The sequence below is a fragment of the Pistacia vera genome, unplaced genomic scaffold (genome assembly GCF_008641045.1).
Source record: "Pistacia vera cultivar Batoury unplaced genomic scaffold, PisVer_v2 Contig256, whole genome shotgun sequence".
Lineage (NCBI taxonomy): Eukaryota > Viridiplantae > Streptophyta > Magnoliopsida > Sapindales > Anacardiaceae > Pistacia > Pistacia vera.
The window spans coordinates 133,381-151,819 of NW_022196064.1; the positions used below are offsets into that span (position 1 = coordinate 133,381).

At 36.0% G+C, this 18,439-nt stretch overlaps 3 protein-coding genes across 6 annotated transcripts; 2 read left to right on the forward strand and 1 right to left on the reverse strand.

Moving 5' to 3' along the window:
- Positions 1-387: 387 nt before the first annotated feature.
- LOC116132588 (probable glycerol-3-phosphate acyltransferase 3) lies at positions 388-2,431 on the forward strand. The gene is made up of 2 exons (XM_031418248.1): positions 388-1,074; positions 1,356-2,431. Exons 1-2 carry the CDS (start codon positions 388-390, stop codon positions 2,238-2,240), a joined length of 1,572 nt encoding a protein of 523 aa, XP_031274108.1. The 3' UTR covers positions 2,241-2,431.
- Positions 2,432-4,895: 2,464 nt separating this feature from the next.
- LOC116132600 (probable pre-mRNA-splicing factor ATP-dependent RNA helicase DEAH2) lies at positions 4,896-8,769 on the forward strand. Of its 4 annotated transcripts, XM_031418259.1 has the most exons (7): positions 4,896-5,221; positions 5,670-5,872; positions 6,010-7,094; positions 7,504-7,629; positions 7,726-7,964; positions 8,141-8,259; positions 8,436-8,769. In XM_031418259.1, the coding sequence occupies exons 1-7, from the start codon at positions 4,937-4,939 to the stop codon at positions 8,551-8,553; spliced, it is 2,175 nt and encodes a 724-aa protein (XP_031274119.1). In that variant the 5' UTR covers positions 4,896-4,936; the 3' UTR covers positions 8,554-8,769. The 4 variants fall into 4 exon arrangements, 2 of the variants coding, with proteins under 2 accessions (XP_031274119.1, XP_031274121.1); XR_004128434.1 differs by lacking the exons at positions 8,141-8,259; positions 8,436-8,769 and having other exon boundaries at positions 7,392-7,629; positions 7,726-7,867; XR_004128435.1 differs by lacking the exons at positions 8,141-8,259; positions 8,436-8,769 and having other exon boundaries at positions 7,410-7,629; positions 7,726-7,867.
- Positions 8,770-8,850: 81 nt separating this feature from the next.
- LOC116132603 (pentatricopeptide repeat-containing protein At4g02750-like) lies at positions 8,851-9,791 on the reverse strand. The gene has a single exon (XM_031418265.1). It carries the CDS (start codon positions 9,552-9,554, stop codon positions 8,982-8,984), a length of 573 nt encoding a protein of 190 aa, XP_031274125.1. The 5' UTR covers positions 9,555-9,791; the 3' UTR covers positions 8,851-8,981.
- Positions 9,792-18,439: the final 8,648 nt, after the last annotated feature.

Genomic DNA, 18,439 nt, shown 5'->3' on the forward strand with positions numbered 1-18,439 from the left:
AGTCATCGCCGGTTGAGCCAAATTGTTGCCCATATGCATGTCCACAAGTTGGATGTTAATCGTGGGAGAACTACAACACCTTCAATGTCATTAACACTAATTGGTTCACGTCATTTGACAAAGTCAAACTTTAGCATTCATTTCATGTTGAAAAAGTTGAATTAGTAAACGTGTTCTTAATCATTTGGAACCGTGTGAGCGTCCAAAAAAGTTGAAATCACATGGAGTTCGTACCAACCTGGCACTGAATAAGGGATAAAAGAGTTAGAGACTAGGCATGCTTGTAATAATTATGAAATGTGAGGGCATTCTTGAATCGATCATGTATAAAAGCGCAAAAGTTCTGTCTGCTAAAACTCGTACTGAGAACAAGGCGAAGGCGCAAATATGTCTTTGAAGTTTTCTTTTTTCGAAACCCTCTTCTTTTTTTTCTATCGAATTCTCTTCAAACATTTTAGGAACTCAAAAGGTCTCCACAGAACTGTCAGCAACAACTATAGTAAATTTCAAAGGTACAATTCTCTTGCTCACAGATCAGACCTTTCAAACCAAATTTTGATCTTCGATGTTGAAGGAGCTTTATTGAAATCCTCATCATTGTTCCCTTATTTTATGCTTGTGGCTTTTGAAGCTGGAGGTCTTTTCAGGGCTTTTATTCTACTCGTTTCATATCCATTTATTTGTTTAGTTGGTGAAGAGATGGGCTTGAAAATAATGGTCATGATCTGCTTCTTTGCGATTAAACAAGACAACTTCAGAGTTGGAACAGCTGTTCTGCCAAAGTTCTTCTTGGAGAATGTTGGGTTGGAAATCTATGAGGTGGTGAAAAGAGGAGGCAAAAAGGTCGGCGTAAGTAATATACCTAAAGTAATGATTGATAGTTTCTTGAGAGATTATTTGGAGATAGATGTTGTAGTTGGACGAGAGCTAAAGGTTTTCTGTGGGTACTTTGTTGGACTCATGGAAGAGAGAAAGAAAGAAAAGCTTGTTTTACAGGAGAACAATAGTGATGTTATCGGCATTACTCGCTTCAACAAGTCCCTTGATGGACATAAGTTGTTCCTTCAGTGTAAGGTGAGTTTTTTTATCTATATATCTTTTTGGAAATGAATCCACTTCATGTTCTTCATCAAAATGAAAAGTACAAAGAGTACTAAAAAACAGTTGAAGATGTTTCCGTACTTTCGTCTGACATTTAGTTTAAGTCAACATTGTCCTTATCTTATATAGATTGACAACTTTACTTTTACAAAACAATAATCAAGATTCCGTTTTTGATATCAACTAAAATACTGTGTAAAACTGTACTTTTAAGAATCCACTTTCTGATGCTTTTGTTTTCGTTATTGTAACAGGAGATTTACATGGTGAGAAGAACTGACAAGAGGAGCTGGCAACAGCTACCAACAGATAAATACCCAAAACCGCTCATTTTCCATGATGGTAGACTGGCTTTTAGTCCAACCGTGTTGGCTACGGTCGCCATGTTCATGTGGATTCCATTTGGTTTCATTCTTGCTATCTTCAGGGCTGTTGTTGCCTTAACTCTTCCCTTCGATATTTCCATCCCCATATTAATCTTTTCAGGGTTATTCCTTTCCGTAGATCAACCAAATAGTTCCCACTCATCGCCCAACCCCAACTCAAAGCATCTCCTTTATGTTTGTAATCATAGAACATTACTAGACCCTTTATATCTTTCTTTTACATTAAAGAAAAACTTTACAGCAGTCACTTACAGTCTAAGCAGAATGTCAGAGATCTTGGCACCAATCAAAACCGTCCGATTAACAAGAAACCGGGATCAAGATGCAAAAATGATGGAAAGGCTATTAAAACAAGGGGACCTGGTAGTTTGCCCAGAAGGGACCACATGTAGAGAACCATATCTCTTAAGATTTAGCCCGTTGTTTGCAGAGATGAGTGATAACATAGTTCCTGTAGCTTGTAACAGTCACGTTACAATGTTTTATGGAACAACTGCAGGTGGGCTCAAGTGCCTTGATCCACTTTTCTTTCTCTTGAACCCATCTCCAAGTTACACTGTGCAGTTGCTTGATTGTGTATCCGGACTGTCCAAGTGTGTTAATGATGAAAAATCAAGATTCGGTGTGGCCAATCATGTGCAAAGTCAGCTCGCCAATGCATTAGGCTTTGAACCTACCAAGCTTACAAGGAGAGATAAGTACCAGATTCTGGCAGGTAATGACGGGATAGCTTGCACAAGTAAAAAACCCTAAGTCCATACCGTGCCTTGTAAAATTACCACCGCAGCCAAGTTGTAACGTGACTTGTATCAAATTCTTAATGACAGTATATATGGTCTTCTTTGTACCCTTTGGTTTCTTTTAGATAAGTAGGCAAAAACAAAATCATACATTTTTCTTTTTTAATAAGTGATTACCAGTTGTAACTTGTAATATATTTTGAATCTCCTTTTTTTTATTAATTTAATTATTATCTATTTCTTTTTGTTGTTGTTGTTGTTGATCTAGTAATGCATGGTATATGTATACTAAATTTATTGTTCTGGATTGAATAAAGTGCTTAAATAGACCAACTTCTTGATTTTTTTTGTCATATTCTATATCAACAGTTTATCGTAATTAGAGATTAAGAAATTGATTGTTATATAATTTTGTTTTGCTCAAAGTTAAAGCACTTCTCGTCATAAAAATCGAGGAATCAATATTCAACGACCATATTAAATGAGGCTGAGGCAAGGGGCCAGCAGGCCATACTTTCTCTAGATAGATGATAGAGGTTTCCCCGAAATTAAGGGCCAAGTACAGTAACTCTACCTCGTAGAAAGTAGAAACTAATAGTGTTTTAAGCTTATAGCATACAGTCGTTCGTTGGGTATAAATTGTGATTTCATTATTTACTTATAAGATTGAATATTGGAAGAATAAAATTATATATGTGATAAGTGATAAAAATACCATCAACATAAATTAAAAATTATGATTATATATTTAAATAAAGAATTTAATACTATATTTTTAAATTCATTGTTTTTGTTTTAATAATAGATAATCTACCTAAAAAAAATGCTCTCTTTGTTTTTTTATAAATGTTGTTTTGATGGTATAAATTTTTTTTTTCAAATTAAATGAGGATGATTTGTCTCTGACCCACATCTCCATTCTTCACTTTTTTTCATGACCCACGTCTCCTCTGTCTCTCTCTTATCTTATTTCCTCCCCTCATCTCTTCTCTTCCAATAGGAAAAAGAAAATGATTATATATTAAATTATTTAAATAATTCACTTACGAGCTGTAAAACCAGGGGAAAAAAATCAAATTGGAGAGAGAAACTTAAAACATCATTTATATTGAAACAAGGGAGTATTAAATTTAATGACCGGTCAACGTCAACTCTCATCATTAAACAAATGTCAACATTTACAAATACTCGTTTTATTAATACTAAATTATAAAATAATAAATCTATAAAACAAAAGATAGAAAATTTAAATACAACAAAAGGTCAAAATAATAATTTCATTACTTGTGTTTCTATGGCTCAATTTCAATAATTGATGTGAGTCTGTCTAATATAACATGTCTTTATTTTTTATTTATGTTGCTAACAGCAAACTTATTAACTAGACATAGCAGACTCGTGATTGTTTAAACATTTTAATCAGATGCATTTCTGATTTTCGAAATATTAGCTAAACTGCATCATGATTCATGTTATATTTCTAATCTAGGTATGGATTGAAGCAATTCTTGTATTGACTTTTATTAGCTACCCTTTGGGTGCAAGTTTGACCTTGAACAAACTCAATAGAGAGTCAGAAAAATGGTAAGTGAATTTGTAGATACTAGCTTCATGTATTCACAGGTTTTGCCATGTGAACTGTCTGAAATGAATTTATTGTACCTAACATAAAATAATATAATATATGATTGAATGATCATGAATTTGTTCGAATACCATTCAAATTAAGCTTACCCATATGAACAACAAAATTTGTATATACTATTTATTGGGACCTCCCAACCAACAGATTAGCTGGTTTATGGCAATTTTTCATGTGCCAATATAATTGTATATCCCAGTGTTGTCTGAATCAAACATGCCAGCTCTGCTGCCCACTCCTCACTTGCAGTACTTCATAATTGCCTAAAAGATTCTCCCTTTTTCGAAAACCTGAATACCACCATTCCGAATGTCAATCACCATAAATAGTGTACACAACACAGGATCATGGTGGCCTGCTGCTAGCTAATTCTACTTGGCCCACTCATAAACTTGTCTTTATATGCATACATATTTATTATTTATTTAAAACGCTTGTGTTGACTTGTCTCTGGAACATAACCTTTCACATGTCTTATAATTCTTTTGATAGAGCTGTAATTACCTTTACAAACAAAAATTGGTTAATACCTAAGCTAACTATTTTACTCAATTTATCAGTTCAATTAATGGTCACAATCTGTGAACCAATCAGATTGGAAAAACGTCTCTTGATTTATTAAAAATATGGTGTTAAGTTAAGCATTTGTTAACAATACTGGGATCTTGCCAAAATTTAAAGGTGAAAACCGTGATCTCATAATATATGTACAATTGGACTCACTAAGCATAAAATGGCCCAATTAAAATTTCCTTATAGGCCCATATAAGGAAATTTTAATTGGGCTTGTCAAGTATGTCCATTAACCCATGACATTGTGAGGCTGTCGGTTGAGACTTGAGACTCAAGAGAGGTCCCCAGAATAATAAATATAAAAAACGGGGACAAATCAGTAAATCTGGAAAATTCCTCTCCGTCATTCTTTAAACCGCTCCTGCTACATAATTTAACCTAGCCTCCCTTCACAATCTCCTTTCTAGGATTTTTTTTTCTTTTTTTTAAAAAAAAAAAAAAAAAAACTATATCTTCACTCGAGTTCTAAGCAGTTGGGTGTCATAAGGGTTTGGATGGGAACGGAGAGGAAGAGGAAGGTGAGCTTGTTTGATGTGGTAGACGAGACATCGGTCTCAGCGAAGTTAGCCAAATCAAACGGTGCTGGAGCCACGATGAACAATAACAATAGTTTGATTAATCGATGGAATGGGAAGCCTTACTCGCAGAGGTATTACGAGATACTGGAGAAGCGTGCAACTTTGCCCGTCTGGCATCAGAAGGAGGATTTTTTGCAGGTCTTGAAAGCCAATCAAGTTCTGATATTGGTCGGTGAGACTGGTAGTGGGAAAACTACTCAGGTTAGTCTGGAATTTTTTTCCACAAAACGACACGGAACAATACCGACAAATGATGTTTTAGCTAATGCTTTCTTTTACTTTCACTTGATGTTCGTTTAATGTTTTGGATTATGATTTGATACTTATAAGTTATTAATTTATTTGATGTATCAATGGTAACTTCTATATTTAATGAAATACCGTCTATTGAAGCAGCATAGGGGATAAACATCTTTACTTTTGAGTTACATATATACCTTTAACTAGTTATTTCATGCATTGGCAAATGTTGTAGACCTCATATTTATCCATGAGCTTTAGGAAGCAAAAAATATTTAGAGTTTGGGATACTTTTACAAAATTGCAAATGTGCAGTGTTGGAAGCTATTCATGTGAATTTGAACATATTTGAAATAATATTAAATGAAGTTGTTTGAGTGGCTAAGTTAGAATTGTTTCTTCGCTACAGATTCCTCAGTTTGTATTGGAAGCTGTTGATATAGAAACCCCTGATAGACGTAGGAAGATGATGGTTGCGTGCACCCAGCCTCGTAGAGTGGCTGCAATGTCTGTTTCTCGGCGTGTTGCAGAAGAAATGGATGTAGCTATTGGAGAAGAGGTTGGTTATAGCATCCGTTTTGAAGATGTCAGCAGTGCAAGAACAGTTTTGAAGTAAGTTCTTTGTACCCACACAAGTCCTTTTATATTTGTGGTGCTGTTTAACTTAATTGTCTTCTACTTTTCATTTTTTAGGGGAACTTTTACTGGTGTGGCAATTTTATTTATGTTTTTGCTGTTTTGCTTGGCAGGTATCTAACAGATGGTATGCTTTTAAGAGAGGCAATGACTGATCCGCTTTTGGAACGATACAAAGTAATTATTCTTGATGAGGCTCATGAAAGGACGTTGGCCACAGATGTGCTATTTGGTCTTTTGAAAGAAGTGTTGAAAAATAGGCCTGATCTGAAACTAGTTGTCATGAGTGCAACTCTTGAGGCTGAAAAGTTCCAGGGTTATTTTAATAGTGCACCACTCATGAAGGTTCCTGGTAGGCTTCATCCAGTGGAAATTTTCTATACTCAGGAACCGGAGAGGGACTATCTGGAGGCAGCTATTCGAACAGTTGTGCAGATACACATGTGTGAACCTCCAGGGGACATACTTGTTTTTCTAACTGGAGAGGAGGAAATTGAAGATGCATGCCGCAAAATATCTAAGGAGGTTGCTAATTTGGGTGACCAAGTGGGCCCTGTAAAAGCAGTGCCTCTGTATTCCACTCTTCCTCCAGCTATGCAGCAGAAAATATTTGAACCTGCTCCACCTCCACTTAAAGAAGGGGGACCTCCTGGAAGGAAGATTGTAGTCTCTACAAACATCGCAGAAACTTCTTTGACCATAGATGGAATAGTTTATGTGATTGATCCAGGGTTTGCTAAACAAAAGGTTTATAATCCACGAGTGCGCGTGGAGTCCTTATTGGTATCTCCAATATCAAAAGCAAGTGCACATCAGCGATCTGGGCGTGCTGGAAGAACTCAACCGGGTAAATGTTTTCGTCTCTACACTGAGAAAAGTTTCAATAATGATCTTCAGCCACAGACCTATCCAGAAATATTGCGATCAAACCTAGCAAATACAGTGCTTACCTTGAAGAAACTGGGCATAGATGACCTGGTACATTTTGATTTTATGGACCCCCCTGCTCCTGAGACACTGATGCGAGCATTAGAAGTGTTAAATTACTTGGGAGCACTTGATGATGATGGATACTTGACAGATCTTGGGGAAAAGATGAGTGAATTTCCATTAGATCCTCAGATGTCAAAGATGCTTGTTGAGAGTCCAAGATACAACTGCTCGAATGAAATTCTTTCAGTTTCTGCCATGCTTTCAGGTATTGTTGCTTTTCATTCTTCTTATTTTGCGTCTGTCTTGAGTCTGGTCTTTAAAAGGTTAGGAGGTGCTGCTAGGATGCCTCATCCTTGAAAGCATCTCTATCTGTCCAGCATGTGTGCAGACACTGGCTCTGCATGATGTTAGATTTTTAACTGCTTTCATGTGTATCTAGATATACATGCTTGCAGTTAAATATGTTGAGTGTCTAGTTAGGTTGTCATCAGCAACTGTCTTGTCTGGGATCCATGCCCCCGGTTGGCATGCACCATAGGATTCTAAGTAAGTGCTGATGCAGATAGTTGCAGTTTCTCAGTATTCTCTCATGAAGCAAATGGTGTCGTCCGCCTCTATGCATCTGCTGACCTACCGTGGGCCTCTTCTGTGATAACCAAATATTCTTTCTTTAGTACCCAATTGCTTTGTCCGGCCTAGGGAGGCTCAGAAGGCTGCAGATGAAGCAAAAGCTAGGTTTGGGCACATCGACGGGGATCACCTGACGCTCTTAAACGTATACCATGCTTACAAGCAAAACAGTAAGTACTTTTTTTATTTGTTCTCTTTTTCTTAATGAGTTTATTATCCGTATATTAGATGCTAATTTTGCTTTTTTATTTGTAAATGGGTTGCAGACGAGGATCCATCTTGGTGCTATGAAAATTTTGTCAATCACAGGGCATTGAAGGCTGCTGATAATGTTAGACAACAGCTGGTTCGCATCATGTCACGGTTCAACCTCAAGTTATGCAGCACTGATTTTAATAGCCGGGACTACTATGTCAACATCAGAAAGGCTATGCTATCTGGATATTTCATGCAAGTAGCTCACCTGGAACGCACTGGACACTATTTGACAGTTAAAGATAACCATGTATGTGTTTTTTTTTTTCAGTAAATTATTTAATAAATGTTGCACATTTAGAGTTTGGTCCTTTTTATTTGTTTTCTTTATTAATCTTTGCTTTTCACACTGATTCCATGTTTATTTTTATTTTAGGATATGGTAATAATGTATTAAAAAGTTGTTTTCCATTTCGCACTTTTCAGGTGGTACATTTGCATCCATCAAATTGCCTGGATCACAAGCCAGAGTGGGTCATCTATAATGAATATGTTCTTACCAGTCGGAATTTTATCCGTACAGTTACGGATGTTCGTGGTGAATGGTGAGTTTTGTGTTGTTAACCGTGTTATTGGTCCTTCCCTTGTCCTGGTCATTGATTTTTGCCAAATCTTATGACTCATTCCATTTGAAACTTATAAACTATTTTAATAAATAAATCGAGTTTGGTGATAGTTTATGATGATGTCGCTCAATAAGCAAAATCTGTTTTGACTGCAGGCTAATTGATATAGCACCACACTACTACGATCTTACAAACTTTCCCCAATGTGAGGCCAAACGTGTTCTTGAGAAGCTTTACAGGAAGCGGGAGAAGGAGAGGGAGAACCGAAAATGAAAGTATGAATATTATTGTATTCCAAGATGAGATGGGAGTCGTGTTTTGAGAGCTATATAATATATTAATTATATGACCTGTAGAAGAACTTGTTAAATTCTATGTACCATTTCCTACAATTGGGAGATCCTACTGACCTTTTCATTTGTAGAATCAGCCCTTCAGTTTGTTTTTTGGGATATGATTGGAGTTCAATTGTTTTTCATCATTTGGTTATGACTCAGCTCATTATGTTCTGTGGTTCAGTGATTTATTCGCCTCTATATTTATAAAAAAAGAATATTCGGGACATGCATGAGAAAGTAAGACTTCATTACTTTGGTAATTTTATTACAAGCACCAATAGAATGCAAGTAAAAAGTATGACTTCGCAAATAGTAGATGCGATGTCGCATTCTCCTTGGAATGGAGCAGTGCGCATTGGTGTTCTACATTTCAAGAAAAGGAGATTCGACCCAACTACCTGCCTTCTGCTTGCGAACGCGCTTCTCATTCAGCATTTTTCTCAACTTAACAACAATATTCCATGCCCCGTTTTCACCATGAATCCTGGTCAGCATTGAATACACTGCAGGGTGGTCTTTTTCAAGTCGGGAAATTCCCTCTGCAGCCAACTCCCCCAGCTTTATATTTGAATGAAGGCCACAACCTCCAAGTAATGCACCCCAAATTACCACGTCACCCTCAAATGGCATTTCTTTTATCAATTTCTCTGCTTTGTCCAGTTGACCAGCTCTGCCATAGAGGTCCACCATACAAGCATAATGCTCTGCCTCAGCTTGGATTCCATGCTTTGTCTCCATGGAATCAAAGTGTTTTTCACCTTCTTCAACTAAACCTCCATGTCCACATGCAGATAACAAATTAACAAATGTAACTTCATCTGGCTTAACACCCATTTTTTTCATTCTCTCAAACTCCTCCAATGCTCTTTTTCCAAGCCCATGCCTGCCATAACCTCCTATCATTGAATTCCATGATGGCAAATTCTTCCTCTGCATCGACTCGAAAACATAGAATGCTGCATCTATGTCCCCACATTTTGCTTACATATCAACAAGCGATGTAGACAAAATCACGTCCTCCGGGATACCAAACTTCATAATGCTTGAATGAACTTGCTGTCCCACAAGAAGAGAACAACAACCTGCACAAGCATCCAACACACTTGAATACGTAAACTTATTAGGCATTGTATCCGATTTCACCATCAAGACAAACAGCTTCAATGCATCAACAAATCTTTCACTTTGTACATACCCCATAGCCACATATCGAAAATCGAGGAGCCAAGAGTACCACCATGACATTGTGGTCATGTTGGGTATGCACAACAACATTAGAGCAAGTTAATAGCAGTTCCTGATAACCAACATGACCACAAATGTCACACAGCCAAACTGCCGAAGCAACAGCAACAGGCGACACTCATTGACATCAAGGAAAACACACGCACAGACTACAACATTTACAAAAACACCTTTAAACAGTAACCTAAAAAAAAGTATGTTAGTAAAAGTACTATTACACCACAAACAAAAGGCAGAATTTCCAACCATTTATAGCATAAATATTCCATTATTACTCCAATCTTAATTGATAACCATCGGTTCCTTTTTGTTTCCTCACTGGAGATAACTATCTACACCAATCATTTAGATGAGCTTTTTTCATTTTGCAAGACAAATTGTGTGACATTTGTGGTCATATTGGTTATGCACAACAACATTTGGAGCAAAATAATAGCAGTTCCTGATAATTCCAACATGACCACAAATGTCACATAGGCCAAACTGCAGAAGCCATAGCAACAGGCACACAATCGCCAAACACTCCGTGGGCATCAAGGAACACACACTGCACAAACTACAACATCTACAAAAACACCTTTAAACAATAACTAAAAAAAGTGGTTAGTAAAAGTACTATACCCAAAACAGAAGGCAGAATTTCCAACCATTTTTAGCATAACTATTCCATAGTTACTCCAATCTGCAATTTCCTTTACACCATTAATTGGGTTGATATTAAATAGAGAGAAGAGAGACTAACCATAGCCAAGGAGCTCAGATTGTCAAAAACTGAAAACAAAACAAAATATACAAATCTTAGAAGACTAAATTACATTGAAGCAATGGTGCATATTCCTTTAGAAAACGATTAATTTAGTACTATAACATACATCAATGGAGTCGTTGCCGGTTGCCCTGCACTTACCACTTGGAAGTAAATGTGGCAGTCGAAAAAACATACTTTGACAAGGAACTCAACCGTGCAACTCGGGGTGCAAATGACAGTAGAGAGGGATACGCGAGAAAGGTCGGCTTGGCTACATCGGCGAAATTGATATTTTTCCAATATCACAAAATAGGGGAAAAAGAAGTTAGATGCCAAGGAATTCGTGTATAAATTCCTTCTTTCCAATAATAAGAGACATTAAAAATAGAAACTCATAAAAGAAAAGCACAATAATGACTCCCAACACCTCAGACTTACAACATTCTGTTTGGTTTGTTCTTGCCCAAATACATATTTTATTGCTTAGGTGGTTGAAGCTAATTTCTGTTTTATTCCCCCAATTTTAGCTTGTTAATATCATTCAATGCATCTTCAAGCATCTTAGCTCTCTCATCACAGTATCCCTTTGCTGTGAACTGTTTGGACCGTACCTCCAAAGCTTCGCATCTCTCTGCTAAAGCTAGAAAATAGTGATGGAGCTAAAGCTACCCATGCCAGCCCACCCGCTACACTTTTTTCTCTCATATCCTTGACATACGTCATATCACCACAACCCTAATAATTGAAAGTAAAAGTGAATCAAATTCAATCATGCAGGAAAAAAAACAAAAATATTGTTAATATATATTAACATCCGTATCATTTGATTCTCATTTCCTCGTACAAATGATAGTAATGCTTACTGTACAAAAATAATAGTGTTTTTCCAATGGTCTTCCTTTATTTTAAACCATAAGGCTCTACTTTTCCACAAGATTCACAAAGGAGAGGATGCGTTTTCACACAAAAGATAAAAAAAATGTCAATCTTAACATATTAGTCATAAGCATATTGTGGTAAGGAAGAGAATGAAGAGATGAGTCTTACTCCTTCCAACCATTTCTTTCTTCTATAAATGCTTCAAAAGTAACGACAACATCATAATTTAAATAGATAGAACAATGCACAACATTTGAAACTCCTTGAACTTGAGATTTGCATTCATCCCAACTTTTTATATGTCAGCCTCACGCCTAACATAAACTACGTAAAGTTTACCCATCTGCACAAAAAAAAAAAAAAAAAAAAAAAAAAAAAAAAAAAAAAGAGAGAGATTGAACAGGCGCAACAAAATAAGGGAAAGAAAAAACAAAACATAGGCTCATGGGTGACATTTTTTAAAGTTGACATTTTTGTGGAAAAAACGAAAAAGATTGGAAAGAAAATAGATACTTCTCATCTTTAAAGTTCCATAGTAGTCAAAAGATTTACCTTTTAACCGCAATAGTGATAAATTTCATAAAAATGCAGGTTAAGTTCCATGTTAATGTTATTCTAGATAACCAATTTAATGAAATCCACACAACTCTATCAATCAGATAATGACAAAAGCCAATATTGCTAGCTAATACAAGAAGACAATAATAAAGTGTAAAATAGCCAGACTTAAAATGTAGAGTATGGATTTGTAATTGAAGAAAAACTAGAAATGTGAAAGCTGAAGTTTTAGAAGAAAAATGATGGATGGGTTAAAGTGTAAACAATCAGATAGGCAGACAGTTGTGGAATTCAAACCAGAGGTTGGAACACACTGAAGAAAAAGAAGAAGTTGAAAAACTTTGGAATCACTTCACCAAAAACCTTCTTTGTCTATTCAGTAAACAACAATTATATATGGTCAACCCACCATCTCACGCCACTCTCACCATCATCTCAGTTTTATAGACACAATACATTGCAATTCTACAACCCCATTCAATGAATGTTAACTCCTCTTTAATGGCATTAAACATCACATTATGATATTTTAATTGAATTTGGTAATATTTATGTGTGTGTGTGTGGGTGTGTTGTGTGTGTGTGTGGGTGTGTGTGTGTTTCGGAGTTGAAAGCAACATTGTGTCATAAATTTTATAATAAAATTTGTAATAAGTTTGATAATTACCACAGACGACAGGAGACAGAACATAGAAAAAAAGGTGAAGCGGTGAAGGAGACGACCAAAGACGAAGGTGGACGGCGTTTGGCAGCAGAGACATCATCAGCGCTCCTTTGCGATTGATTTGTGAAGATCTAGTTTGTGAAATGGGTTTTTTTTTAAGTAGGGATTTGCAGGATGTGTTCTTCAGTTTCTGATTTATGATTTTTAACTTTGATTGTGAATGAGACACAGTGATGGCGTGAATCTAGATTCAAAGTGTGTCTGTTGATTTCGAAATTTAGGGATTTAAGAAAAATCCCCAAATGGAGTTTTAGGTTATATGAGTTAAGGGGTGCAATTGTCTATTTTTAAACTTGAAAACAACTATGACCCCCAGAACTCTGAAAAATCACAAAAAACCCCTTTTAGCTTGTTGAAGCTCACGAGCCGAGCCACACCGGATCGAACTTGGCTCAGCTTGTTTCATGAGTTGCTCGAGCTTGAATTCTGCTTGAGTTGCTGTAAGCCGAATTCGAGTTTTTTGCAAGCAAGCCCAAGTGGGTCGCAAGCGACTTAAATCTCATACTAAATGGACCCGTACCCTATATTATTGGATAATTAGGCTTACAAGACCTTACAAAGAATCCCTTACAAAGTGGACATGGCATGTTCCACTTCAACAAACACATCACTTATATGCCACGTCACTTTCCCTCGAAATTAAAAAAAAAAATTCAAGAACTCTAAATTCAAAATTTTCAAAAACTAAATCAATTTTGATTTCCCAAAATTAAAACCCTCCATGGCTGCCACAACCACGCCTCTAAAATTTTTTCTCTGAAAATATTCTCACCTCCGTGACTGCCACAACCACCACCTCTACCACCATCAGCGCCATTATCGCCTCTAAAATTCTATGTATGTGGATGTATATTGAAATTCAGAACTGGTAATGATGAGTTCTAGTGACATATAATTTAAATTACTGATTAAAGTAAATCCATTAACAGTTGGTATTCTTGATTTTTTTATCGGAAATTTTAGTTGAGCTTGAAAATGACCCTTTTTTGCTTTATATCATATGGATGGAGCTCATTTCTAAAATGTGAAATCCTTTATTGTGGAGTATTAAGATTCTTGGTAGAAAAGGTATGTTGTTTGTATTATTTAATTAAATTCTAAACATCCATACGAGGCTTTATTTTTTATGTTGTTCTTTCCTCCTATGTGACTTTGTGGTCATTTATCATCAGATTTTTGATGAGATTGAGCATGTTGTTACCTAACATTTGGATTGATTAGTCGAAAAATAAAACGCTAAAAAAATAGTCCTCGATTCACCCAAATCAAGATCCATTACCAGCTAAAAAACTGAGTAAAACGGGGGGTACGAGCCTATGTGATTTTGTGGTCATTTATCATCAGATTTTAATTAGATCAAGCATATTGTTTACCTAACTCATTATTGATTAGACGAAAAAGAAAAGCTTCAAAAATAGTCCTCGATTCGCCACAATCGAGATCCATTATTGGCTAAAAAACTAAGTAAAACGGGATATCAGGCTTATGCGGCTTTTTGCTCGTTTTATTGTCAGATTTGGGAAAAAATCGAGTATGCTGTTTACCTAACATTAGTATTGATTAGACAGAAAACAAAAACGCCCAAAAATAGTCCTTGATTCACCACAATAGAGATCCATTACCGGTTAAAAAAACTGAGTAAAACGAGGTATCGAGCCTATGCAACTTTTTGCTCTCAATTATGATTTCCCAAAATTAAAAACTCTCCATGGCTACCACAACCACAACTCTAAAATTTTTCCTCTAAAAATATTCTTCACCTCCATGGCTGCCACAACCACTCTCTACCACCATTGGCGCCGTTATCGCCTCAAAAATTATGTAGTCGGTGATAATATATTGAAATTCAGAATGGTAATGATGAGTTATAGTGACAGATAATATTGAAATTGATCTTGATTAAAGTAAATCCATTGGTAGTTGGTTGTCTTGTATCTTTGATTTAAAAATTAGTTGAGCTTGAAGCTGACCCTTTTCTGCTTCATATCATATGGATGGAGCTTATTTCTAAAATACGAAATTCTTTTTGTGGTCAATTTATCATCAAATTTCGATGAGATCGAGCATGCAGTTACCTAAACTCAATGTGATTACACAGAAAAGAAAATGCGCAAAAAATAATTCTCGATTCACCCAAGAATCTTTTACTCCACAATAAAAGGATTTCTTGCCCTTTGGATGCCAATCTGAATATCCATGGATTCGAAAACATGTATCCACTATATGACCAGTACCATTACAGTGAGTACACTTCTGATCCTTCTTTGAGGTAGACATTTTCCTAAAGGCCATTACAACCCCTTCTCCAATTTTGCCTCCAAGCACAGCATCTTGGTGATTAGCTTCTGCACAAACCATAGCATAAACAACTTGTAAATCTAGAAGTGGTTAGTAGCAAGTACGCGACCTCAAAACCCATCTAACTGAGGGTCAACACCAGAAAAACATATACACATGTTGGGAGTAGTATTTTCACAATATCATTGGCACACTCCATGGTACAAATCATCTATATCATCAAGTTCCTGCCATATTTCCGTAGTTTGCCAAAATAAGAAATAATAGAACCTTCATTCAGGCGGACAAAAATTTCCTGGCAGTGTAGTTGATAGACTTTTGATGCATCCTGGTCAACCAAATATGTCCGTTTGGCAGCCTCCCATATTTCCTTCGTCGTAGCCAACGAAGGAAGAGAGATCTGATGTCCTTTGTCATTGCATCAAGGAGCCGAGATTTGACCAAGTAGTTTTCATCTTCCATGCTTCATATTCCTCCGAACGAACATCTTTTGGTGCAACCTTAGTACCCGAAATAAAAACCCAACATTTCCTCCACGGATCTTATTTTGAGCGATTAAAGACCACTCAACATAATTGGTACCTCAAGTCATTTCGAAGTGATTACAGAATAAGTTTCCTACATATGGAATTCAGCTGATATAGCAGTAGATTCATTCTTCTTAAAGAATCATTACTACTTTCTTCTAAATCACCATAGAAAGTATAAAAAATTTGCAACAGGCTGATATGAATAGAAACAACAATTGTGAACACAAGACCAAGCTTCAATTCCTAGGGTAAAGAAGAAGAGATGAAGGAGGCTCTGATACATGTCAATAAACACAATTGTGGAACAATTTTTTGATGATTTCATTCATTGTAATTCTACAATATATAGGCTAGATACAAGAACATTTACAATGAAGAAATAAAAGAATTAATTATAGAAAATATCCTATAATTATGAAAGAAATAAATCATATAATTAAGAACACTGACCATATCAGTCTATTAATTATAGGATATTCTAGATATGTGTAGCACAATGAGTATTGTGATAAGTGATCATTGTTTAGGATATCTAGAAGTGTAGCAATATGAGTATTGTGATAAGTGATAATTGTTTTATCACTACCAACGCTTTACAAACATTACAAGCAGCAATCAGTCCATCACAATCTTCCAGTCACTTTAATTAATGCTTGAAATGGTAAGATCCACAATCCCATCCTGCAAGTACATACTACAGCATCTCTTGGTTCATTATTGTTAATGGGATCAAATTAAACTACGTGAAAGTAAGCTTCAAATACAAAATCTAGATTCTGTGTACTTTCTGAAAATTTCCGTCACGAACTCTTCTTTTCACGCATTTTGGTTTGACGTTAATCATCAACATGCATGCATGCATGACCTTGGGAGCATTGAACATTAATTTGTGTTTGGATAACAACAATGATAAGTCCCTTTTGAATGGTCCATATTATCAATATTTTCATTTTAGTAATATCCCTAAACAGTCCATCTCCAAGATTATGAATGGATGGACAATATATCGATCTTTTGGCAATAGAAAGACTCGATCTCTACCCTCCATTGGAGCAAATCTTTTATAATAAAGGCAGCATGGCATTTGGGGCCCAATCACCAAATCCCTTTCTAAATTCTTCTTGCTATTTCTGTTATACCACACACAACCAACGTGAGCGCTTCCGTCCGGGAGATTAATCCAAAAGCGTGTGGTCGGCTGAAGACTTTGAGGGTATTTTTTTAATATGGATCTAGTATTAAGCGTGTTGATGTTATGGATACATATATTGAACCAAAAACAGTGGACTTTTTAGGGCTAGGCACCTTTTGAAAACCAAATTAGGAGGGGAAAATGAAAGTTTGATGGGGACGTTATAAATAGGGCGATTCAATGGCAGTATTATTGAATTACCATATTCACCGTGTCCGACCATGTAGATGTAGTATAGTATTATTATGTACACATTTGCGTGCAACTCTACAGAATAAACGCGCTTATATCGCAAGGGAATGGTCAAATACTGAAAATTTCAAACATTTAATACACAAGTCCAAGTCCAAGTCAACAGTTATCCTCCTATATCATGAATCCAGGAGTATCCTTTCTCCCTCAGTGTAGCTTTCATCTCTAGGGCCTCCCATGTCGGCTCAAGCCACATTTGCAGTCTTTTGCCGATATATAGTTATCAACCTATCTATAATATTAAACATCTTTTTTTTGTTGAAAATAACTCTTAACTGTGATTAGGCATTTGCATCCATGGTTTAGTCTTTTTAAGCTGATGTAAAAGAAAACAACTTGAATGGGAATTGCTTATTTATTAGGAAGCTCATCCTCTGCGTCAACCCTTGGCTCTTTCATCGAACGGCTAATGTAAACACTAAAACATATCGAAACCAACTGGCATGATCACTTATTTCTTATTATCAAACGGATTGAAGAGCCATTAATGGCCTTCCCTGTCATTGATGGAATCAAAAGCTGTGGACCCAAGTTTAGAGGGAATTACGTTCTAATACGAAGTTGGCGCTGTTAATGGGTACGCACTACACCCTGGATCCCGAGATTAGTCTCTTCTAATTAAGCCCTTGTCTATTTAACGTCACGTCTAGTTGAGATTATAAATTATATAATATATGCAGAATCTGCAAATTTATGTAGACATAACTGATCCTGGCTTAATTGGTAACAGACATACCCTTATGCTACTTAATTATGAAGAAACTTGTGATTTTCAATTACACAAAGTTTCTTGATAATTGATATATGTGTTTTTGATTAATTATCAGATGTATGCAAAAAATATAAATGAAATCAATTATATTCAAAAGTTCATATTTGTTAGCACTGATTTGGAAAATCAATATTGAATGTTTAAGTTTGATCACTTCAAATGTCCACAGCTGTCCACCTAGTTAGTCCATCGATCAGAGACACAGTCAAATCCTTGAGCCTTTACGGCGCAGTGCACAGCAGTGGTCAGTGTAGGACCAGTGGGACTATGCCAACCGTTGCGAGATTAGCTTTGAACCATAATGGCGACCGCGACAGGACAGGCATATTGAAATATATATCATTTAAATCTCATAACTACAATTAATTAAATAATATCTTCTTAACTTGTTATTTTTTTTTTTGCGTAATAATTCATTCCTCAACACCACAAGTGCACAAGTAGTAATACCTTTCATTAATTTCTACATTACTTAGACATACAAAGTTGAGAAAAAAATGACAAGAGAGTATTGGCACCACTAATCAGCCGAATTACGGTCACATGTTTTAGCTTAATAAAATTATTTGATGCATATTATAGATTTTATTATATATTAAAGCCGTTAATATTACACAAGTTTT